This window comes from Coregonus clupeaformis, unplaced genomic scaffold (genome assembly GCF_020615455.1).
Source record: "Coregonus clupeaformis isolate EN_2021a unplaced genomic scaffold, ASM2061545v1 scaf0027, whole genome shotgun sequence".
NCBI classification, from domain to species: Eukaryota; Metazoa; Chordata; class Actinopteri; order Salmoniformes; family Salmonidae; genus Coregonus; species Coregonus clupeaformis.
In genome coordinates, this window is record NW_025533482.1 from 170,710 (window position 1) to 195,508 (window position 24,799).

Here is a 24,799-nt window from a genome sequence, read left to right on the forward strand (position 1 = left end):
AATTACTACTGTAGTACATTACCATTTCCCCTCACTCCACCAAAAAGTAGAACAAAATCATACATCAAGTAATTCATACCTTATTATGATGCTTGTCAGACAGGTTGGGACAGAAGAGCAAAAGTCTGGTCCTTGATATCTCCATCAAACCAAAATAACAGCTGTAGGCTAGATGCAGGGATTCAGGTACTGTATGAGGAAAGGGATACAAAAGAGTTGCAAATCAATATGTAGATCTAGAGGATTGGTTAGATGTAGGTCTATCCAATATGGCAAAACTACCTAACTCTCCAACCTGTGTGTTTGTGTCTTTCGGAGGGGTGGGAATCAAAGCAGAAGATGGTTTTCTGTGGACTGCAAGGAATATGGATCAATAAAGTATTCTTCCTCTTTCATTACCATATTCCTTCAACCTATTCAATCTTTCTCAGACCTGCATGACAGTCTAAGGGTAGGACAGAGGTGCTAGCAAACATTAGGGGCTATGAGGTGCAATTTGGAACTCAGTAAATTAGTGTCATAAAATGGTATTATAATTTTTCCAATTAGTTTAAGGGCACTATTCAATCTGTATCGCTGAAGCGTTACAGATAGCGGCTAGAAATGTAAAGGTAATTTCCTATTGAGTCAATATCTGCAGTGTTTACCGTGAATGCAGTCTCCACTAATGGGGAACATTGCCTTTAAATTTTAATCACACTAACCACGTTTCCATCCACAGTTTTTATGCAAGTAAAGTCATATCATATATGTATATTTTAAATCACAACAGCTGTGATGGAAACAGGAAGTTTCTGTGTAATTTTTGACATGCCAACAGATAATTTGTTCGTTCAACATGGTAAGATATTTTTGTGTAAAATTTGTGTAAAATTAATTAGGCAGGTAATGGCGTTGGAAACAAATGAAAATCTGTCGCCAATTGGATGGAAACCTATAGCTAATAACCACGTTTCCATCCACAGTTTTTATGCAAGTAAAGTCATACAGTATAAAAAAAATTATGACAGCTGTGATGGAAACAGGAAGTTTCGGTACAATTGTATAAATGCCTACAGATATTAATGTTCATTTGACATGGTGGGATCTTTTTGTGTCTGTAAAATAAATAATGTGAGAAATGGCAGTGGACACGCCTTTAGGCACAAATATTTATATAATAACCATAATATCGATGTAAACTTGGTGTCACGAGATGATATGGTGTGTGGTACTCCCACTACAACTCGAGAAACCATGCAGTTTATTGGGCTACAGATGAAATAATTTATGATGAACTTCACTGGGTGGTGAAAGTGCACTGTGATCTTGATGGTCCTTTCCAATAAATATCGATGGTCTGATTCTGGTGACATTCTGTTTGACAAATACAAATATTCTCGCTCTTATCCATAATAATCTCATCATGTAGAATAGCCTACCTGCACTGTATCTGCGAGCTGTTGGCTAGAGTGCATTATATGTGCAGTATATAAATACTTAAGTGGAAAAGTTACATTTGTGTGCACTATGTCATCATGCACAGATTTTTATCTGCAACAAGTCCGTTTGGTGGAAACACACCACTGGTTGGAAAATGTGCATATTTTCTTTATGCCGATTTTAGAATATTCGCATGAAAATCTGTCGCCAATTGAATGGAAACCTAGCTACTGTAAGGCTGGATTTATGCGATATGGTTTGAATAGAGCCCCTATTTTGTATGAGGCAGACATAGGCTAATAGGCTAGTTTTTGGACAACTTTTATTTATCAATTAAATGTGTAGCCTACTCCCCTGTTTGTGAATAATGCTGATTTCACAACATTTCGTAAATATCAGCATATATGGGAAAAATCCACTTGAACGCTCCTCCAATTTACTAGTAAGAAACTCGTCTATCATTCCCATGCTCCAAGTTTCTCACTTGTACCTCGCTGACATCATTTGTCAACAAAAAAGACAGCAAGCATTTAAATCTCTTGTTCACAATATTTTTTTTATTGATTGTCATAGAAACATCAATACAGCTGCAAATTATTCTAAAAATGTCCAGCCTACTTTAACAACCTTTCATGTGCATAAAAAGTCAAGTTTTGATTTGATAGAAATAAAAATTCATTTATAGTGGCTATAGAAAGTCTACACACACTTGAATTGATTTGACGTTTTGTTGCATTACAAAGTGTGATTAAAATTGATTTAATAGTCTTTTTTTTTGTCAATGATCTAAACAAAATGTCAAAGTGGAAGATTTTTTATATTTTTTAAGATGAATGAAAAATAAAACACTAATATACCTTGATTAGATAAGTATTCACCCCCTGAGTCAATACACTTTGGCAGTGATTACAGCTGTAAGTATTCTTCAGTAAGTCTCATAAGAGCTTTGCACACCTGTATTGTGCAATATTTGCCGATTATTCTTTTCAAAATTCTTCAAGCTCTGTCATGGTGTTGGGGATCACAGCTAGACAGCAATTTTCAAGTCTTGACATAGATTTTCAAGCAGATTGAAGTCAACACTGTAATTTGGTCACTTAGGAACTTTCACTGTCTTCTTGGTAAGCAACTCCAGTGTAGATTTGGCTTTGCGTTGTAGATTGTCCTGCTGAAAGGTGAATTCCTCTCCAAGTGTCTGGTGTAAAGCAGACTGAATTACGTTTTCCTCTAGGATTTTGCCTGTGCAAGCATGCCCATACCATGATGCAGCCACCACCATGCTTGAAAATAAGGAGGAAGTTACTCAGTGATGTGTTGGATTTGCCACAAACATAAGACTTTGAATTTAGGCCAAAAAGTGTACTCCATTCCAGTGTTTTTTTGCAGTATTACTTTAGTGCCTTGTTGCATACATATGCATGTTTTTGTATATTCTGTATATTTGTATTATTCTTTTCACTCTGTCATTTAGGGCAATATTGTGGAGTCACTACTATGTTGTTGATCCATCTTCAGTTTTCTCCCATCACAGCCATTTAACTGTATCTGTTTTAAAATCCCCAATCCCTAAGCAGTTTCCTTCCTGTCCTGCAGCTCAGTTCAGAAGGAAGACTGCATCTTTGATGTGTCTGGGTGGTTTAATGCATCACTTACAGCATAATTATTAACTTGCCCATGCTTAAAGATATATTAAATGTCTGATTTGTTATTGTTACCCATCTACCAATCACTGCCCTTCTTTATGATGAATTTCGAAAAGCTCCCTGGTCTTTGTAGTTGAATCTGTGCTTGAAATTCAGTACTTGACTGAGAACCTTTCAGATGTTGTATGTATGGGGGACAGGAAGGTGTAGACATTCAAAAATCATGTCAACACATTTTATTTCACACAGAGTGAGTCTATATAACGTATTATGTGATTTGTATTACAACTAAATCTATTTCAATCACACTTTGTAATACAACAAAATGTGAAAGGCACTGTATGTGAATGACTCCAGTTGTGTTGGGCAGGGCAGAGGTGTGGGAGCTTGATGCTCTCTCTGCAACTGCTTGGAGAAGACTGAGAGGAATTGGGGATCTGGAACCCAAGATGAATGCCTGTGATTGGCTGACCCCCGTGTGATAAGGCACCTGGCAACCTGGTCCCTAGCAACCAGAGGGCTGTTAGATGGTGTGCTTAGAGTCACCGGCAGGTAATTCTGTAGCACCATTTGTACAGGCAAAACTTGTATAGTGGTGATGGCTTCGGTCAGTTCCATTGAGTGTCTGGTTTTAATAATATGGATTTAGTATGATGTTTCTATGACAATCCATGAAAAAGTTATAGCAGATAAGAGATTTAAATGCAATTTTATATGATCAATTATTTATATCAAATCAACACTTTACTTTTTATACAAATCAAAGGTTGTAGAAGTAGGCCAGATGTTTTTAGAATAATTTGCACTTGTTTTGATGTTTCTATAACCAGGTTTCCATCAAACCACTTCGTGCGGATGAATTACATGATGCATGAAAAAAGTCAATACTGGGCTGATGGAAACAGGATATACCGGTACCATTTGATAAATGCAGACAGAAAATGTGTTTGTTCGACACGGTGGGATCTTTTTGTCGGTAAAATTAATGATGCGAGAAATTGCGGTGGAAACACCTTCATGCACAAATATTGATATAATAACCATCAAATCCATGTAAACTTGGAGTCACGCGATTTATGTTGTGTGGTCTTCCACTACGACTCGGGAAACCATGCAGTTTATTAGGCTACAGTACAGATTAAATAAGGTATGATGAACTTCACAGGGTGGTGGTTATTGCAGTTAAACAATTTAATTGGTGGAATTAACCACATCACTAGGAAACTCAAGGGCCCTTATAGCGATTGCACTTTCACAACAGTAAAAAATAAAATAAAAAATATATCCTTCATAGTAATCAGAGAGGGATGGAAATCGTCAACGTTTAAATAGGCGAACGGTGAATGTCTGTTGAATGTCTGATATAAAACATACTTTACCTCGGTGAATCACCGTTGCAACTGGAGTTGGAGTGAAAACCTACAGGAGGGGTAGCTCTCCAGGAACAGGGTCCCAGACTAGACCCCTGGTCCCGTATCCACAAAGCGTCTTAGAGTAGGAGTGCTGATCTATGATCAGTTTAGCCTTTTAGTTCATAATGAATAAGATTGTATGGACAGATCCTTGATCAGCACTCCTACTCTGAGACACTTTGTGGATAGGGGCCAAGGTCTACAATATAGTTCTAAATGAATAAAAAATAATGCTATAGATGTAGGGGTTAATTGTTTGAGTTTACCTGAAAGCAATAACTAGGCAATTACCTAAATTGTATGTATTGTACAGGCGCTGGCTTCAATAAATCATAAATAAAACGGATAGAATGGACCCTCTTTTTATGAAGCCGAGTGGTGGCCATGGCAACCACATGGGCGAGAGTAACCACGCCTTTTGAGTACTCCTTCTGTCGTCTATGCTAGTTAAAATCCAAGCTCCCTGCCTGAAACCTGTCTGTCAGTAATATTTTGAGGCGTGTTAGAGGGGAAAGAAGAGTGCACGAGGTGTAGAAGTAGTTCAGTTACTTAGCTAGTTATTAAACGACCAGTATTAGCCAGCAAACATGGCTAAAGTAAACAGTGGTACTTCCAGTTGCAGAGTCATGGTAATGGCTGGCAAATACTTGACGAACCCCTCACCGGGGCTTATCCCGAGCACAGGTCACCAGCGAATGTTAAAACTTCAGCGACGCTTGGCAAGTTCAAAGGCGGCCGGCCAGGGAGGCAAAACCCCGGCTTTGGCCCAGCAAGAGTTCCCTAACTCTTTCTCAGCCTCTGACCGCTACGTTCTGTCAAAGCGCACATTAATTTATCGGGATGTGAAGGCTTTTCTCAATGAAATTGGTGGAGACCCTCGAGAGGCTCGGTACTGGTTGACCCAATTTCAGAGAGCCAGTTTGGCACAAGCGCCAGCATTTGCAGTGCTCGAGGTAAGTAGCTAGGCTAATGCCAGCGTAATTTGCTAATTTATAGGGAACGAATGAATGAAATGAACTGTCAAAGTGATTTAAGCTAAATAATAATAGCTGTGTACAGCTGTCAGAGAATAGTCTTTATAGTTAGCTACTGCATAAGTCCAACGAGCTTGGCTGTATAGCTCATATGATAACCTATTAAATTACGTATTCTAATTATGGTATAGCTAGCTGTAGTTAGCGTGTGGCTCATAGGCAAAGATGATCTCCTCCGTTTAACGTTCTGCACAATGCTCATGTTCTACACACAAACCTTAGAAAAAATTGCCGCTACCAAATATCGCTGTAGCTGCATAGCTTTATGGGCAGGATGAGTGTAGCGCTTGCATCTAATTCTTCACATTGTGAGAAGGTGACTGTAAATCAAGAACAGGGGATAGGTTCACCAGTCACAGACACTTTTAGAGCAGGCGTGGCCAACCCTCCTGAAGAGTTACTGGGTGTGCTGTGTGCAGGCTTTTGTTCTAGCCCTGCCTGATCACTTGATTCTAATCAGCCACTCAGCAGGACCTTGATTACTGAATCGGGTGTGTTAGAGTATATCTGGAATAAAATACTGCAGGACAGGGCCGGTCCTGGCCATTCTGCCACCCTAGGTAACAATATATATACACTGCTCAAAAAAATAAAGGGAACACTAAAATAATACATCCTAGATCTGAATGAATGAAATAATCTTATTAAATACTTTTTTCTTTACATAGTTGAATGTGCTGACAACAAAATCACACACAAATGATCAATGGAAATCAAATGTATCAACCCATGGAGGTCTGGATTTGGAGTCACCCTCAAAATTAAAGTGGAAAACTACACTACAGGCTGATCCAACTTTGATGTAATGTCCTGTGTGTGGCCTCCACGTGCCTGTATGACCTCCCTACAACGCCTGGGCATGCTCCTGATGAGGTGGCGGATGGTCTCCTGAGGGATCTCCTCCCAGACCTGGACTAAAGCATCCGCCAACTCCTGGACAGTCTGTGGTGCAACGTGGCGTTGGTGGATGGAGCGAGACATGATGTCCCAGATGTGCTCAATTGGATTCAGGTCTGGGGAACGGCATCAATGTCCATAGCATCAATGCCTTCCTCTTGCAGGAACTGCTGACACACTCCAGCCACATGAGGTCTAGCATTGTCTTGCATTAGGAGGAACCCAGGGCCAACCGCACCAGCATATGGTCTCACAAGGGGTCTGAGGATCTCATCTCTGTACCTAATGGCAGTCAGGCTACCTCTGGCGAGCACATGGAGGGCTGTGCGGCCCCCCAAAGAAATGCCACCCCACACCATGACTAACCCACCGCCAAACCGGTCATGCTGGAGGATGTTGCAGGCAGCAGAACGTTCTCCACGGCGTCTCCAGACTCTGTCACATGTGCTCAGTGTGAACCTGCTTTCATCTGTGAAGAGCACAGGGCGCCAGTGGCGAATTTGCCAATCTTGGTGTTCTCTGGCAAATGCCAAACGTCCTGCATGGTGTTGGGCTGTAAGCACAACCCCCACCTGTGGACGTCGGGCCCTCATACCACCCTCATGGAGTCTGTTTCTGACCGTTTGAGCAGACACATGCACATTTGTGGCTTGCTGGAGGTCATTTTGCAGGGCTCTGGCAGTGCTCCACCTGCTCCTCCTTGCACAAAGGCGGAGGTAGCGATCCTGCTGCTGGGTTGTTGCCCTCCTACGGCCTCCTCCACATCTCCTGATGTACTGGCCTGTCTCCTGGTAGCGCATCCATGCTCTGGACACTATGCTGACAGACACAGCAAACCTTCTTGCCACAGCTCACATTGATGTGCCATCCTGGATGAGCTGCACTATCTGAGCCACTTGTGTGGGTTATACACTGCTCAAAAAAATAAAGGGAACACTTAAACAACACAATGTAACTCCAAGTCAATCACACTTCTGTGAAATCAAACTGTCCACTTAGGAAGCAACACTGATTGACAATACATTTCACATGCTGTTGTGCAAATGGAATAGACAACAGGTGGAAATTATAGGCAATTAGCAAGACACCCCCAATAAAGGACTGGTTTTGCAGGTGGTGACCACAGACCACTTCTCAGTTCCTATGCTTCCTGGCTGATGTTTTGGTCACTTTTGAATGCTGGCGGTGCTTTCACTCTAGTGGTAGCATGAGACGGAGTCTACAACCCACACAAGTGGCTCAGATAGAGCAGTGTATATATATATATATTTGCCTCCCCTACTAGAATTGTCCCAGTAGGCAAAACGACGTTTAAAATATGTATTTTCCAGATGTTGAAATTATGTTCATTTTCAGTTCTGAATGAAAGGTGAAAATATGTATTTTACGGGTGTTGAAAATACGTATTTTCTGGACGTTGAAATCGGGTTCATTTTCGGTTCTGAATGAAAGTTGAAAATACGTAATTTATAGCTGTCTATGTTTGGGCCAAATCAAGGCTGGTCCAGACAGGACAATATCTGAACCATACATGGATGTCTATGATTGGTTCAGATTAGGTCCGGACTGGAACAAAAACCAACATCCATGGATGTGGAAATCATGGCCGGTCCAGACAGGACCAAAAAAAGAAGTCCAAAAGATGTTGGCGTCGGTTTGTGCTTACTGGGGTGTAGCCTACCATGTCAGCCCACAATATTTTATGAATGCTCATCCATGTGGTAGGCCCACTGTTTGTAAAACAGGCTGTTGCATTGGCTTTATTAGTCCTGATTCATGTGACTAATCAATTAGGCTATTTAAGCTCTCAATATCAACTTCCAACTTCAGGAGTTATTCTGAGCCTATTTGCAATGTGTTTACACAGCGAGAAATGCAGAAGTATTTTATTTTTCACTATGATCAGCTCATAAAAAAGGAATGGATACAAACTTGAAACCACTGATCATGACAATTTAGCCCATGGGATGAAACTCTTGGACAGCAGTTGTGAGTAGCCTGATTGTCCATTCCATATTGTCCATTTCACTTTGACCTGTCCTGTTTTTAAGATATGTTTGTTAACATGTCAGCAAATTTTTTATTTGATTGGCCGTCATTTAGGTTAGGCTATTTGACCAGAGAAACCTGCATGATGTCAAAAGTTCCCATCTCATTACATTGTCATACATTTTATCTTCAGATAGGCTTTATCTTTAGGCTACAGAAAAGGCCACATACTCTTTCTACCACAGGCTATATATATGTTACATGATTTGTGTTAGATGATTTTTTTGGACAGAATGTTGGTGGCGCACCGCACAAATGCGTCTCTCCAACAGCACCCTGGAGAGGCGCACTGGGAATGGACAAGATAAATATTTTGCATCCCTGCCTTTGACAAAGTGGGCACTGCTTATCACAGGGCGGCATCAGCGCTCACCTAAAAAGCCCATATGCCTCTGGTTGAGAGAAATTGTCATTGTTTTTGGGCAAGATTATTTGAGGTTTTATGTGTTGTTGGAGGTGCCTCTTGATCAGTTTAGCTCAGAAAATGCCGCCTAATCCTGCCTAATGAGCGGCCCGGCCCTGCTGCACACCCAGTAGCTCTCATCATGGAAGGTTTTGGGACAGTGCGAGAGCCAGATTGATTAATATATAAAATAATCTATATAATAATCTATATATATATATATATACACAGTTGAAGTCTGAAGTTTACATACACCTTAGCCAAATACATTTAAACTCAGCTTTTCACAATTCCTGACATTTAATCCTAGTAAAAATTCCCTGTTTTAGGTCAGTTAGGATCACCACTTTATTTTAAGAATTTGAAACTTCAGAATAATAGTAGAGAGTGATTTATTTCAGCTTTTATTTCTTTCATCACATTCCCAGTGGGTCAGAAGTTTACATACACTCAATTAGTATCTGGTAGCGTTGCCTTTAAATTGTTTAACTTGGGTGAAACGTTTCGGGTAGCCCTCCACAAGCTTCCCACAATAAACTGGGTGAATTTTGGCCCATTCCTCCTGACAGAGCTGGTGTAACTGAGTCAGGTTTGTAGGCCTCCTTGCTCGCACATGCTTTTTCAGTTCTGCCCACACATTTTCTATAGGATTGAGGTCAGGGCTTTGTGATGGCCACTCCAATACCTTGACTTTGTTGTCCTTAAGCCATTTTGCCACAACTTTGGAAGTATGCTTGGGGTCATTGTCCATTTGGAAGACCCATTTGCGACCAAACTTTAACTTCCTGACTGATGTCTTGAGATGTTGCTTCAATATATCCACATAATTTTCCTTCCTCATGGTGCCATCTATTTTGTGAAGTGCACCAGTCCCTCCTGCAGCAAAGCACCCCCACAGCATGATGCTGCCACCCCCATGCTTCACGGTTGGGATAGTGTTCTTCGGCTTGCAAGCAACCCTCTTTTTCCTAACGATGGTCATTATGGCCAAACTGTTCAATTTTTGTTTAATCAGACCAGAGGACATTTCTCCAAAAAGTACGATCTTTGTCCCCATGTGCAGTTGCAAACCGTAGTGTGGCTTTTCTATGGCGGTTTTGGAGCAGTGGCTTCTTCCTTGCTGAGCGGCCTTTCAGGTTATGTCGATATAGGACTCGTTTTACTGTGGATATAGATACTTTTGTACCTGTTTCCTCCAGCATCTTCACAAGGTCCTTTGCTGTTGTTCTGGGATTGATTTGCACTTTTCGCACCAAAGTATGTTCATCTCTAGGAGACAAAACGTGTCTCCTTCCTGAGCGGAATGACGGCTGCGTGGTCCGATGGCGTTTATACTTACGTACTATTGTTTGTACAGAGGAACGTGGTACCTTCAGGCGTTTGGAAATTGCTCCCAAGGATGAACCAGACTTGTGGAGGTCTACAATGTTTTTTCTGAGGTCTTGGCTGATTTCTTTTGATTTTTCCATGATGTCAAGCAAAGAGGCACTGAATTTGAAGGTAGGCCTTGAAATACATCCACAGGTACACCTCCAATTGACTCAAATGATGTCAATTAGCCTATCAGAAGCTTCTAAAGCCATGACATCATTTTCTGGAATTTTCCAAGCTGTTTAAAGGCACAGTCAACTTAGTGTATGTAAACTTCTGACCCACTGGAATTGTGATACAGTGAATTATAAGTGAAATAATCTGTCTGTAAACAATTGTTGGAAAAATTACTTGTGTCATGCACAAAGTAGATGTCCTAACCAAAGTGTATGTAAACTTCCGACTTCAACTGTGTATATATATATATATAGGCCGTAGGAGGGCAACAACCCAGCAGCAGGACCGCTACCTCCGCCTTTGTGCAAGGAGGAGCAGGAGGAGCACTGCCAGAGCCCTGCAAAATGACCTCCAGCAGGCCACAAATGTGCATGTGTCTGCTCAAACGGTCAGAAACAGACTCCATGAGGGTGGTATGAGGGCCCGACGTCCACAGGTGGGGGTTGTGCTTACAGCCCAACACCGTGCAGGGCGTTTGGCATTTGCTAGAAAACACCAAGATTGGCAAATTCGCCACTGGCGCCCTGTGCTCTTCACAGATGAAAGCAGGTTCACACTGAGCACATGTGACAGACGTGACAGAGTCTGGAGACGCCGTGGAGAACGTTCTGCTGCCTGCAACATCCTCCAGCATGACCGGTTTGGCGGTGGGTCAGTCATGGTGTGGGGTGGCATTTCTTTGGGGGGCCGCACAGCCCTCCATGTGCTCACCAGAGGTAGCCTGACTGCCATTAGGTACCGAGATGAGATCATCAGACCCTTTGTGAGACCATATGCTGGTGCGGTTGGCCCTGGGTTCCTCCTAATGCAAGACAATGCTAGACCTCATGTGGCTGGAGTGTGTCAGCAGTTCCTGCAAGAGGAAGGCATTGATGGTATGGACTGGCCCGCCCGTTCCCCAGACCTGAATCCAATTGAGCACATCTGGGATATCATGTCTCGCTCCATCCACCAACGCCACGTTGCACCACAGACTGTCCAGGAGTTGGCGGATGCTTTAGTCCAGGTCTGGGAGGAGATCCCTCAGGAGACCATCCGCCACCTCATCAGGAGCATGCCCAAGCGTTGTAGGGAGGTCATACAGGCACGTGGAGGCCACACACACTACTGAGCCTCATTTTGACTTGTTTTAAGGACATTACATCAAAGTTGGATCAGCCTGTAGTGTGGTTTTCCACTTTAATTTTGATGGTGACTCCAAATCCAGACCTCCATGGGTTGATAAATTGGATTTCCATTGATAATTTTTGTGTGATTTTGTTGTCAGCACATTCAACTATGTAAAGAAAAAAGTATTTAATAAGATTATTTCATTCATTCAGATCTAGGATGCGTTGTTTAAGTGTTCCCTTTATTTTTTTGAGCAGTGTATATATATTCAGACAAGCAAACGCTTGGTAATCCTTCTGTGGGAAGATTGCAGACAAATACAAAAAGGAAGAAAGTGGAGCATAAATATGGAGTGGGGGATTGCACAAGCCTTCTGGAAGATCTGGTGAAGGAGAAGATGGTGGATAAGAAGAAAAGTGGAATATGTTTTGAGGGAATATGGAATGGAGGATCGCTCAGAACTTTTGGAAGAGCTAGAGAAGGAAAGTGAACATGAAGAGAGTGATGGTGAATTAATCGTGGTGGTAGGTGCAGTGATTACCGCGGAGTGTAGAGGGAAGTGGTGTGGTGAGGAAGGTTGGCGTCAAGTGCAAAAAGAGGGTTTACTTGCTCTTGTAGCTCAGAGATGGAACCTGACGAGAGTATGGATGTAGTACCTGCAGTGAGGACCTCAGTTTGTGCATCATCCCGAGGATGAAAATGATTATTCTGGCCCAGTGGGAGTGAGATTTGTGGAGAGAATGGATCCTTTCATTTTGGCTGATTCATATGTGGTGTCAGGTTGGGTGGAGAAGAGGTTGGGGACTGTTGAGTTGGTGAGAGTAACTCGGAGTGGACTAGTGATGATTTATTGTCTTTCTTCAGTCAAGAGGGAGTGGGTGCTCCGGATCACATGATTGGGGACAAGAAATGTGACTGTTTTCCTCTCCAGAGCAGGGTGTTGTTGAAAGGAGTGATAACGGGGAGTCATTAAGTGTTGAGAGGGATCAGTTGAAATTGAAGATTCCCGGTGTCTGTGACACCCGCCATTTGGTGCTACGCAGATCCGGAGGAGAGCGTGGGGAAACTGAGAAGATACTGCTGAGTTTTGATGCAGAGTCTTTGCCAGATAAGGTCAAGTTAGAAAGTGTAAGTTATCCCGTGAGAGATTCTGTTCCGAAAATACTACAGTGTTTTAGGTGTCAAGTTAATGGGCATGTTGCAGCAGTGTGTAGGAGGGAGATTCCTTCATGTGAGAAGTGTGCAGGAGGAATGTGTAGTATGGTTGGAGAAAGTTGTGTTTGTGTGTTAGTTGTGGTGGTGCCCATGGGGCTGGAGATCAGAGGTGTCCGGTGAGAAAAAGGCAGGTTGAGGTTCCCAAGGTCAGAGTAGTACAGAAAGTGTCGTATGCCGAAGTAGTAGAGGAAGATGGGTACAGGGTGAGGGATCCTGAGAGGATTCGTGTGAGTAGGCAGAGACCAATAGAGAGTGATGGGAAGAATATGCGCTTCAATAAGGTGGGTTTCTTAGCATTCATTGCCATGGTTGTCAATTGTACTGCAGAAATGGATCGGAAGTCACAGAAAATAGAGGTTGTGGTGGCAGCGGCAGAGAAATACTTGGGATTGCGAGGATTTACCTTTTCCCCAATTTTGTATTACCGTATTAAGAATGTAATGTAGGTAGGCTGTGAATGGCCTCACCCACCAGTACAGTAAGTGGCAGTGTATGTGCCTAAAAGTTCTTCTGAAAGAAGAAGAAACTCTCGTCATGGTTGGCCCCTGATGAGTTTTGATAAATTATTGATATCTAGCACTTGTTCACTGTCATTTGAAATCTATCCTCATGTCAGGTGGACAAATCTGTATTCGAGAACCGAGAGATGGTGCAGAGTCTGGCGTTTGGGCTCTCTTTCCTGCAGCGGATGGACATGAAGCCAGTGGTGGTGATGGGACTGTCACGGCCTGAGGATGACGACGCCCCAGACGGATCTACTTCCAACTCCAGGGCCGATATCGTTCAGCAGTGCCAGACCCTAACGGAGGTCCTACAGCACCACTCAGCCAGTGTCATACCTTTCTTCAGTGCAGAGGCCTTGCTGCTGGTGCAGGATCCACCCCAAGGAAGCAGGTCTCCCCTACCACAGTTACTCTATCCTCCTCCGCATTACGATACTAATCTATTTTTTGTTTAGAGTTATTTTTTAAAGAGTAATAACGGCCGTATGTGTTGTCAGTGCAGGGTCCTCCATTGCAGTGGACAAAGGCCTGCTCCAGTGGAGCCTGGACAGCGGGGCCATCCCCCTGGTGTGCCCTGTGGGGCGGGACACCACGGGCCGCTCGGTGGCCCTGGACTCAGTGGATGTCACGGCCGCCATCTCCAAGATCCTGCAGCCACTCAAAGTCATGTTCCTCAACAGCTGGGGAGGCCTCCGCAACCAGAGTCACAAGGTGGGGGGTTATGGGGTTATTTTGGGGGTTGGGTGGCAGATTGCTAGAATGCATGTGCATTCATAGTACTTGACCTACAGTATGTAGTTAAGGAGCTCGCCACTGTCTTTGTTCTTTGAAAGTAGGCCCGTCATAGTGTTTATTCACAGCAGTCTGTACATTTCCTGTACATTAGAAGCAGTACATTTACATTTTAGTCATTTAGCAGACGCTCTTATCCAGAGCGACTACAGTTAGTGAGTGCATACATTTTCATACTGACCCCCCGTGGGAAACGAACCCACAACCCTGGCGTTGCAAGATCAGGTTATATGCAAGTTTACGCTCTACTACAAAATACATCACAGTTGTGTACTGTATACTAGTTATTTAATTCACAGTATGACTATCAGGGCAATGATAGTTACGAAAACAGATAGGCTATAGTCTGTGGGAAAAGGACTCCAGTATATTCACAGTTGTTATATACAGTACGCCAGTGGATAGGAAAAGACTCTTGAAATTGGCTTGACAAAATGAGCAACTGTCATAGCCAGAGGCCTCGAGTCAAAACTTCAATGTACAGAAGGATATTTACAACCATCTAAATGATACACATCATAATCCAATGTAGCCTCTGCACTGCCGAAAAGTCTTCAGTCATGAATCCAGAGCCTGAATCAGTTTAAAATAGTTCAGGGTGACTTGAACGCCAAAACATAATCTTGTCATAATATTGACACCGATATTAATATAATATTAATTAATATTAAGCTCCATCACATTGTTTTTTCTATTGAAATGCCAGATTGAGAATTTGGAACAAAGACCGGATAGGATGCAGTAGCCTACAGTTAGATATGGAGGATACCATGGATAGAAGATGGATGGAGAGCAAATTAATGTACATTTAATGTAAATTAATGATTGAGGGGAATTTACAAAAAATATAATTCTGAAAAATATAATACTTTTTTGATTGACATAAAATCAAAGACTCTTTCATCACCAAGGCTTGCATGATGTAAAATGAAATACAATTTTATAATATAAAACTTTAACAAAATAAACATTTAATGTCAACACACCATGTTGCAACAGGCTCAAACATCTTACAATGGTACACAAATGCAGTCAAACAAATAATATGCAACTGTAAACTGCAGTATAATAATACATGGACCTAAGCAAACACACACAATAGTTGATATGCATATGTATTCTATACACACATGAATATCCTTCACAAGATTAAGTCCTCTGAACTGTACAATATCTGCAATGGGAACTGTTGAGCAAAACACTGTTTTTGCATATACAGTAATACTATTCTTATAATACAATAATAAAATGTCCACACAAGAAAATGTTAAGCACAAACCCAAAAAGGCCACAAAAGTGCATAAAACTTCAGTTGGAAGCCACTGGTAGGGAAGGGCTACGGTGTAGGAGCTGGGATGGACCACTGCTTTGCCTCGCTCCTAACCTCAGAGATCTACATGATTAACTTTTAGTGGAGGGCACTCACTACCTCTGGAGTAGATATCCGGGATGTTCGCTCTCACATCACACACACGAACACACTCAAACAGAGTCAAATGCACATCGACACACACGGTCACCATCCGAGTTTCACACACAAAGGTTGGGAGAGATGATGAAATGACATTGACACTTCCTGACTTCCAACACTTAACAAATTATCTTCTAGTAGCGGCGTGACACCGGTAGATAGATCTCTAACCAGCTACGTGTTGGTACCTGTTGGAAAGACTCACTCGCACCCTATCTAGGTCATAGAAGTCTTGTGCACTCACAAGAGACATCTAGGTCCCTCCCAATGACTAGTATCAGAGAAACAATACCATTTAAAAAAACACTGAAATGATAGTCGGCATTCAAAACAAATAAAACACTGGTTAAGTGTCTGTGGCATGTGTTGTGATCGGCGGCGATCACTATTCTTGTGCAAAGCACACCATATGCGTTGCAGTACATGTAAGGTTCGCTTGCTATTCTCATATCATATAGCTAGCTAGTGATCTTAAATGATCTGGAAAAAAATACATGTGCAAGTTGAAAATAAAGAAGTTCCCGGTTCTTAATGGAGAATTTTGCTTTTTTACAACCAAATCCATATATATCTTTTTTTTACAATGCCATGTTATGGAAGGATACAGATACTTTTTTTTGGAATTTCACTTGTTTTTGAAAAACGTAAGCCAACCAGTGAGTCACCTCCTCATCCTCGCTGTGCAGCACGGGGGCTCTGAAAACATGAACAAATGCCCCATAAACACCCAAATACGTCATTTTAGAAACGGAAATGCTCTCAGTATAGTGATGCTGGTCTTTAGATGTTGTACACATGAAATTGTCATTCCGAACATTATCCGCAACGTTATATTCCATTTTATTGTGACTCGAGCAATACCTCTCCGTCCATTCTAGCAGCAGGCTACCGAAGAATGGAACAGATGGATAGGGGAAACAGCTCGTCGCACAAAATGGAATATAACGTTGCGGATAAAGTTTGGAATGAAAAGGATGTATTTGGCCGTTTTTTGGAGCATTTGTTCATGAGCCCCAGTACTGCACAACGACGATGAGGAAGCGACTCACCGGCTGGGGTAAGCTTTAAAAAAACAAGTGAAATCGCAAAAAAAGTGTGTGCATCCTTCTATAATATATCATTTACATAAAAAATTGAGATTTGGTTGTAAAAAAGCAAAAAACTCCTTTAAAAACAGCTCGTCTCATCGACGTTTGTCTGACATTCCTTAACAACCACCCACCCACCATACTTGGGTTCAAGTTGCTGAAATAAAGCATGCAAAGCTTGTTTCAAACATTAGCTTACGTCAGGGATGGGCAACTTTTATTGGGGTGGGGGCCACAAAAAAATCGGAGGGGCCGCAGTTGCTCGAGGGTCTGTGTACCCACATCCATAACCCCCTCCCCGGCAAGCAAAACTTTTAGCAGCCCCCCTCTTTACAGTTTTAGAGTTAATTTAGTGTAATTCTATATATTTTGCCATGGGGCCGAGAGAAGATTTTGCAATTTTATAAATAATTTCATGCAACTCTAATCATTTTGCCATGGGGTGGAGAGGAAAATGTGCTGTTTTACAGCTAATGTCCTGCAATTCTAACATAGTGTGTAGAGAAATGTTATTTTATTTATTTGTTAGTGTTTTTGTAATTCTTAGCCCCTTTTTCTCTCCAATTTCGTGATTACGATCTTGTCTCATTGCTGCAACTCCCCAACGGGCTTGGGAGAGGCGAAGGTCGAGTCATGCGTCCTCCGAAACATGACCCGCCAAACCGCGCTTCTTAACACCCGCTCGCTTAACCCGGAAGCCAGCTGCACCAATGTGTCGGAGGAAACACCGTTCAACTGACGACCGAAGTCAGCCTGCAGGCGCCCGGCCTGCCACAAGGAGTCGCTAGAGCGCGATGAGCCAAGTAAAGCCCCCCCTGGCCAAACCCTCACGAACCACAGGCTGTATTGACGCCGCAACACTGCGATGCAGTGCCTTAGACCGCTGCGCCACTCGGGAGGCCAGAGAAATGTTATCTGAGTGAGACTTACTACCAAAATCAATGGGGCCCCCCTGCCGTTCGACTAACCTACCAATCAAATTTTTTTTATGACATGGATAGGCTAATTGAGTGACTATCAGGTATTTTGCTATTCTAACTCGCAACAGTAAGTTGAGACCCCGACTGAGTCCCCCCCCAAAAAATTTTTTATAAGGGGGAAATTGATCCGAGGGCCTTCAAAAAGCGGGGCCGCTGGCCGCCAGTTGCCCATCCCTGGCTTACAAGCTAAATCCTAGGGTAAAAGCGCTAATCCAATCAAATATATCTACTTGTGGAACATTTTGCAATAAACATTTTCTATAATGTTTATAGTGTTATTATGACACCTGTTTTTCATCGATTGTTTTCTTGCATTCCCCTTTCAGATGGTCATCTCCAATACAGGCTAAAGCAGATTGGTTTCATTCTACAGAGAGACAGAGACAGACTAAACTCTTTAAGGCCACAAAATGATTTCCGTCTTTCCTTCAGAGACTGTTTGACAGGCTCTGTAAAGGACTGACCGAACTGTCTCTCTCCGTCCCCCTCTCTTCCTCCCACCCCATCCTTTCTCTATCATCCCAGACCATAGCGCCCCCTTGTGGGGTGGCCTGTAGGCTTAGGGGGGGTGTGGTTGTTGGTGGGGAATTAATGGGGGAGCCTATTTATTTACAGTAGCCTATTTACTCCCAATCAAAGAACAGGCCTAACACCTGCCTGCTCTCCAGTATAGACAACTACAGGTAACTGCCAAAATAAAGGAAACTCCAACATAAAGTGTCTTAATAGGACACTGGGTCGTCACGATGTGCCAGAACAGCTTCAGTGCACCTTGGCATTAATTCTACAAGTGTCTGGAACTCTATTGGAGGGATACAACACCATTCTTTCATGAGAAATTCCATAATATGGTGTTTTGTTGATGGTGGTGGAAAACACTGTCAGGTGCCGCTACAGAATCTCCCATAAGTGTTCAATTGGGTTGAGATCTGGTGACTGAGATGGCCATGGCATATGGTTTATGGTTTCATGCTCATCCAACCTAAAGTGACCACTCGTGCCCTGTGGATGGGGGTATTGACATCCTGGAAGAGACCACTCCCATCAGGATAGAAATGCTTCACCATAGGTTGAAGGTGATCACACAGAATAGCTGGCTGTGTCTTTATTGGTGTTTACCTTGCCCTCTAAGGGGTTGTGTGGATCTAAACCATGCCAGGAAAATGCACCCCACACCATAACAGAGCCGCCAGAACCCTCATTTACTTAAATGTTTCCTTTTATTTTGTCAGTTACCTGTATATCACAAGTAGAATTTGTTTAGAACTCTTATGTTGTTTTGTTGCTTTCATTTACTTCCTTGTCAAGCTTGTTCACATTTTATTAAATCAAAATCCCCCCCTCTGTTTCTGTCCCACTCTCCTCTCCACATCTCAGGTGCTGGATTTAGTGTCTCTGCCCGGTGATCTTCCCGGCCTGTCGGGGGCACCATGGCTGAGCTTGGCCGAGCGTCGGAGGGTGGGCACCATCGCCCAGCTCCTGAACCAGCTGCCCTGCGAGTCCTCTGCAGTTATCACCTCCGCCAACACGCTGCTCACCGAGCTGTTCAGCCACAAGGGTGAGGGAGATCTGTATGTGTGTGTGACCCCTCACCGACTAACCCCTATGTCTGACCTGTGCTCTCTACACACTCACTCACTCTCTGCACCTGTCACTGCTGCTGTTGATAGCACATGTGGCTCACCTTTCATGTTGCTAAGCAGAGTTCGGGGCCCCTTAAGGCAGACATAGGCATTATGCAACTTCAGTCCTCTGGAGCCACAGTCTCTGCTCGCTCCCTTTCTGCTGGTTCCCTTTTATCTCCCAGGGGCCTTAAGTATCAAACATCTCAGAGTAGGAGTGCTGATCTAGGATCAGGTCCTCCCTGTCCATATAATCGTATTCATTATGCTCCGAGATGCTTCATACATACGGCCCCTGGTGTCCCAGTTCTTAATCACTCACTGAATTGAAGGAAAGAACAGACACCAGCAGTCACTGTGGCCCTCGAGGTGTAGTAGACCACAGGAGGTTGGTGGCACCTTAATTGTGGAGGATGGGCTCGCGGTAATGGCTAGAGCGGAATCAGTGGAATAGTATCAAATACGTCAAACACATAGTTTGATGCCATTCCTCCCCTCAGCAGCCTCCACTGTAGTAGACTGAATGCCCATGCATGCAGCTCATGTTGTGCATGGTATCTGTGTGTATCTGTGACACCTGAAATCCAATCCAGGGTCATGTTAAGGTCCTAGGATGTGTATTTTGAGAAGTGACCTTAGCACGGCAGAGGTTTTAAAGATGCACTCATTGACCTGCAGGTGGCTCCATTTCTTTATCATATAACACAGAGATGTACACTACCGGTCAAAAGTTTTAGAACGCCTACTCATTCTAGGGTTTTTCTTTATTTTTACTATTTTCTACATTGTAGAATTATAGTGAAGACATCAAAACTATGAAATAACACATGGAATCATGTAGTAACCAAAAAAGTGTTAAACAAATCAAAATATATTTTATACTTGAGATTCTTCAAATAGCCACCCTTTGCCTTGATGACAGCTTTGCACACTCTTGGCATTCTCTCAACCAGCTTCACCTGGAATGCTTTTCCAACAGTCTTGAAAGAGTTCCCACATATGCTGAGCACTTGTTGGCTGCTTTTCCTTCACTCTGTGGTCCGATTCATCCCAAACCATCTCAATTTGGTTGAGGTCGGGGGATTGTGGAGGCCAGGTCATCTGATGGAGCACTCCATCACTCTCCCTCTTGGTAAAATAGCCCTTACACAGCCTGGAGGTGTGTTGGGTCATTGTCCTGTTGAAAAACAAATGATAGTCCCACTAAGCCCAAACCAGATGGGATGGCGTCTCACTGCAGAATGCTGTGGTAGCCATGCTGGTTAAGTGTGCAATGAATTCTAAATAAATCACAGACAGTGTCACCAGCAAAGCACCCCCACACCATAACACCTCCTCCTCCATGCTTTACGGTGGGAAATAGTCACAACACAACTGATTGGCTCAAATGCATTAAGAAGCAAAGAAATTCCACAAATTAACTTTTAAGAAGGCACACCTGTTAATTGAAATGCATTCCAGGTGTCTATCTCATGAAGCTGGTTGAGAGAATGCCAAGAGTGTGCAAAACTGTCATCAAGGCAAAGGGTGGCTATTTGAAGAATCTCAAATATAAAATATATTTTGATTTGTTTAACACTTTTTTTTGGTTACTACATGATTCCATATGTGTTATTTCATAGTTTTGATGTCTTCACTATTATTCTACAATGTAGAAAATAGTACAAATAAAGAAAAACCCTTGAATGAGTAGGTGTTCTGAAACTTTTGTCCGGTAGTGTAATGTGAGTCATTGCATGCAAAGTCTACACGACAGGTGATCCTTTACTGACCTAAGCGTTTAGATTTATCCCATAGCGTACACTCAACGTACTGAAACAAGGAAATGACAGAGGCCTCAACAATCCTTGGTTAATTCGCGTTTCAAGCCAGTTCACCTTGTATAGTGGGATGTGTGCTTGCTGATTTGACATGCTTTGTGTACCCAATTGTTCATTTTCACCACATATGTTTTCATAGGTTCTGGTACCCTGTTCAAGAATGGAGACCCCATTCACAAGTGAGCATTTCAGTCTCTTCTCTGTTAGCTTGCAATTTGGCCTTCAACTTGGATGTGTTGTTCATTGTGAGCGGAAACGTCCTAACTTGAGACATGCGTGTTTTAACCTGCCGATTGCGAAAAATCTTCCATTGACATCAATGTAAGAGTTTTGGGAAATGTAGGAACAGTTAGGCTACTTGCTCATGCCATTTATTTCTAACATTATATCACTTAGTTTCCTCATTAAACCTTTCGTATCACCCCCTATCGGCCCCCTAACAATAATTGAACCTGTCACAGTGATAGCTCTGGAACAATACGTCTAGGGAGACGAGTATCTGTTTGCACAGCACAGGTGGTATTTTCCACTTCTAATCGCACAAAGTACTCCCTCATGACAAGCCCAATAATAAAACGTAATGAAAAATAAACTTTTAGGAGTAAAAGTCGTACAATCTGTAAGGGATATATTTTCTCTCGTCAGTGGAGATGGCCGTCGTGCTATCTGATGTAAAACAATGACATTACAATGTTGGGAGTTGTTGGCTGTTTTTACAATGTCTAGAGCCTTGACCTTCAGTGACTCGGAAAGCTGGCACTGTTGTGGCTCGCTAGCCATTTAATTTTCATGCACATTTGGAACTTCATAAATACTGATCCTACAACCACAACTCCTTAACTAGATGTAGAATTAGCAAGTTCAGACTTGCGCAGGAAGAAAACATCAAAATCAACTACAGATTTATAGTTTTTGATAAGCTACATTTTGACACTTGAGTCTTTTGTGCACTACATGTGTGCAATTAGAATTGGAAAAAGTCACCTTTCCCATGCCTGTCAACCCATTGACTTGAATTAATTCACTTTGAGACAGGTGATTGTGTGCCTGTCATCCCAAGGGTGTTGTCATAGGGAGTGTCTCTATTAAAAGTGATGCAAAGATAATCACAACTAATGTGTGGAATGACTGTCTCTCTATCCTTTTGTTTGGCCAGGTACAGCACTCTGGATGACATAGACCTAGACCGTCTACTGGCCCTGATAAACAAGTCATTTGAGAAGAACCTGAGGGAGGATTACATTGAGTCACTCAAAGGACGCCTCCACTCCATCTACCTCTCTGAAGGGTAGCCACACACACATACACACACACACACACACACACGTGGCATCCTTTTTTCCATTCTCGACCCTTTTCCCGAAGTGTAAACTCGTACAATCCGCTCTCATAGATTTTAAACAAATGTTTAGACTGTTGTGAGGAATATGGTGGTGGAAGGAAACTCTCTCCAGCCATGCTTGCACCAACCCAATGCATTTCAATGCATGTGAGGGAGTGAACAAGTTCACACTAGTAGAGAATGTGAACCTAGCCTGTGTCTCAAACAAACCACAACATGGAATGCTGTATCACCTGCAGGTACAGTGCGGCAGCCATCATCACCAGTGAGCCTGTGAGCAGCGGTACGCCCTACCTGGACAAGTTTGTGGTGAGCAGCAGCAAACAGGGCGAGGGCACCAGCCAGATCCTGTGGGAGTGCATCAGACAGGACCTGGGCAAGCTCTTCTGGAGGTCCCGCGCCATCAACCGCATCAACCCCTGGTGAGAAGAACATGACACTGCACAATTGACACAAGAAAAATGACTTTTGGCTGTTTTGGCCCAACATAATGGCTGAAGTATCAGATGCCATGCATCTTTCTCAAGTCAAGTCGAGAGTATCTAGGAGATTTTCTTCACAATTCTGCCGGGCAATTTATTTAACCTTTTTTTTTTTTCACTACAAAAAAAGATCATGCATCTCTTTGTTGTTTTACTGCGAATGAAAAATAAAAGTCAAGGTCTGCCGCCTGTCTTTCTAGTGTGTGTGGTTGTTTTGGATACTAGTTGTCCCTGCCTTAACCAGCCCCTGGATCTAGACGCACTGCTGTGTACAGGGTTGTCTCTCTTTTTTTGAATATTTTTCTTTACTTATTTTCTCCACCTGTCCTCAGGTACTTCAAGCATTGCGACGGAAGCTTCGTCAATGGCAGCTGGATTGTCTTTTGGTTCGGCCTCTCAGACATCAGGGAGTCCTACCAGCTCGTAGAGTACGCTAAACGCATTCCAGACTCCTTCCACGGTCCGATAATGGGGGGGAGCCCCCCAGCAGCCACCCCAGGATCCTGAATTAACTCTGCCAACATTCCTCCTCCAAGCCTAAATAAAGGGTTGCAGAACACCAAGCTAAAATAAGCAGTTCCTCCCATTGACAAACTGTTTTGTAATAAGTTTGGTGTGGTATTACTTGTTTTGAGAGCTTGGTGGCTTGGAGCAGTAGGTCATTGTTAGTTTGGGGTGCCAGGGAGCATCTTGGGTTAGACGGCGGTGGTTAGATTTGGATCTGGCAGAATTTGCAGTCAGCCTGCCTTCAGCACTCTGTGGCTGCTGAAGGTTTGTTTGGTGGAAAAGGTTGTGAATTTTGTCTGAATTCATCCCCCTCATGTAGTTGATTTCACTACTGTGCTTGGGCCAAATCCGAAATTGAGGTACAGTGGGGAGAACAAGTATTTGATACACTGCCGATTTTGCAGGTTTTCCTACTTACAAAGCATGTAGAGGTCTGTAATTTTTATCATAGGTACTCTTCAACTGTGAGAGACAGAATCTTAAACAAATATCAAGAAAATCACATTGCATGATTTTTAAGTAATTAATTTGCATTTTATTGCATGACATAAGTATTTGATCACCTACCAACCAGTAAGAATTCCGGCTCTCACAGACCTGTTAGTTTTTCTTTAAGAAGCCCTCCTGTTCTCCACTCATTACCTGTATTAACTGCACCTGTTTGAACTCGTTACCTTTATAAAAGACACATGTCCACACACTCAATCAAACAGACTCCAACCTCTCCACAATGGCCAAGACCAGAGAGCTGTGTAAGGACATCAGGGATAAAATTGTAGACCTGCACAAGGCTGGGATGGGCTACAGGACAATAGGCAAGCAGCTTGGTGAGAAGGCAACAACTGTTGGCGCAATTATTAGAAAATGGAAGAAGTTCAAGATGACGGTCAATCACCCTCAGTCTGGGGCTCCATGCAAGATCTCACCTCGTGGGGCATCAATGATCATGAGGAAGGTGAGGGATCAGCCCAGAACTACACGGCAGGACCTGGTCAATGACCTGAAGAGAGCTGGGACCACAGTCTCAAAGAAAACCATTAGTAACACACTACGCCGTCATGGATTAAAATCCTGCAGCGCACGCAAGGTCCCCTTGTTCAAGCCAGCGCATGTCCAGGCCCGTCTGAAGTTTGCCAATGACCATCTGGATGATCCAGAGGAGGAATGGGAGAAGGTCATGTGGTCTGATGAGACAAAAATAGAGCTTTTTGGTCTAAACTCCACTCGCCGTGTTTGGAGGAAGAAGAAGGATGAGTACAACCCCAAGAACACCATCCCAACCGTGAAACATGGAGGTGGAAACATCATTCTTTGGGGATGCTTTTCTGCGAAGGGGACAGGAAGACTGCACTGTATTGAGGGGAGGATGGATGGGGCCATGTATCGTGAGATCTTGGCCAACAACCTCCTTCCCTCAGTAAGAGCATTGAAGATGGGTCGTGGCTGGGTCTTCCAGCAT

At 43.1% G+C, this 24,799-nt stretch overlaps 1 protein-coding gene across 1 annotated transcript; it reads left to right on the forward strand.

The window, feature by feature from the left end:
* The first annotated feature begins 4,917 nt into the window (after nucleotides 1-4,917).
* On the forward strand, nucleotides 4,918-23,769 carry LOC121569685 (N-acetylglutamate synthase, mitochondrial-like). The gene is made up of 8 exons (XM_041880830.2): nucleotides 4,918-5,430; nucleotides 13,350-13,627; nucleotides 13,734-13,947; nucleotides 18,945-19,125; nucleotides 21,149-21,188; nucleotides 22,166-22,297; nucleotides 22,591-22,773; nucleotides 23,166-23,769. Exons 1-8 carry the CDS (start codon nucleotides 5,065-5,067, stop codon nucleotides 23,338-23,340), a joined length of 1,569 nt encoding a protein of 522 aa, XP_041736764.1. The 5' UTR covers nucleotides 4,918-5,064; the 3' UTR covers nucleotides 23,341-23,769.
* The last annotated feature ends 1,030 nt before the right edge of the window (nucleotides 23,770-24,799 follow it).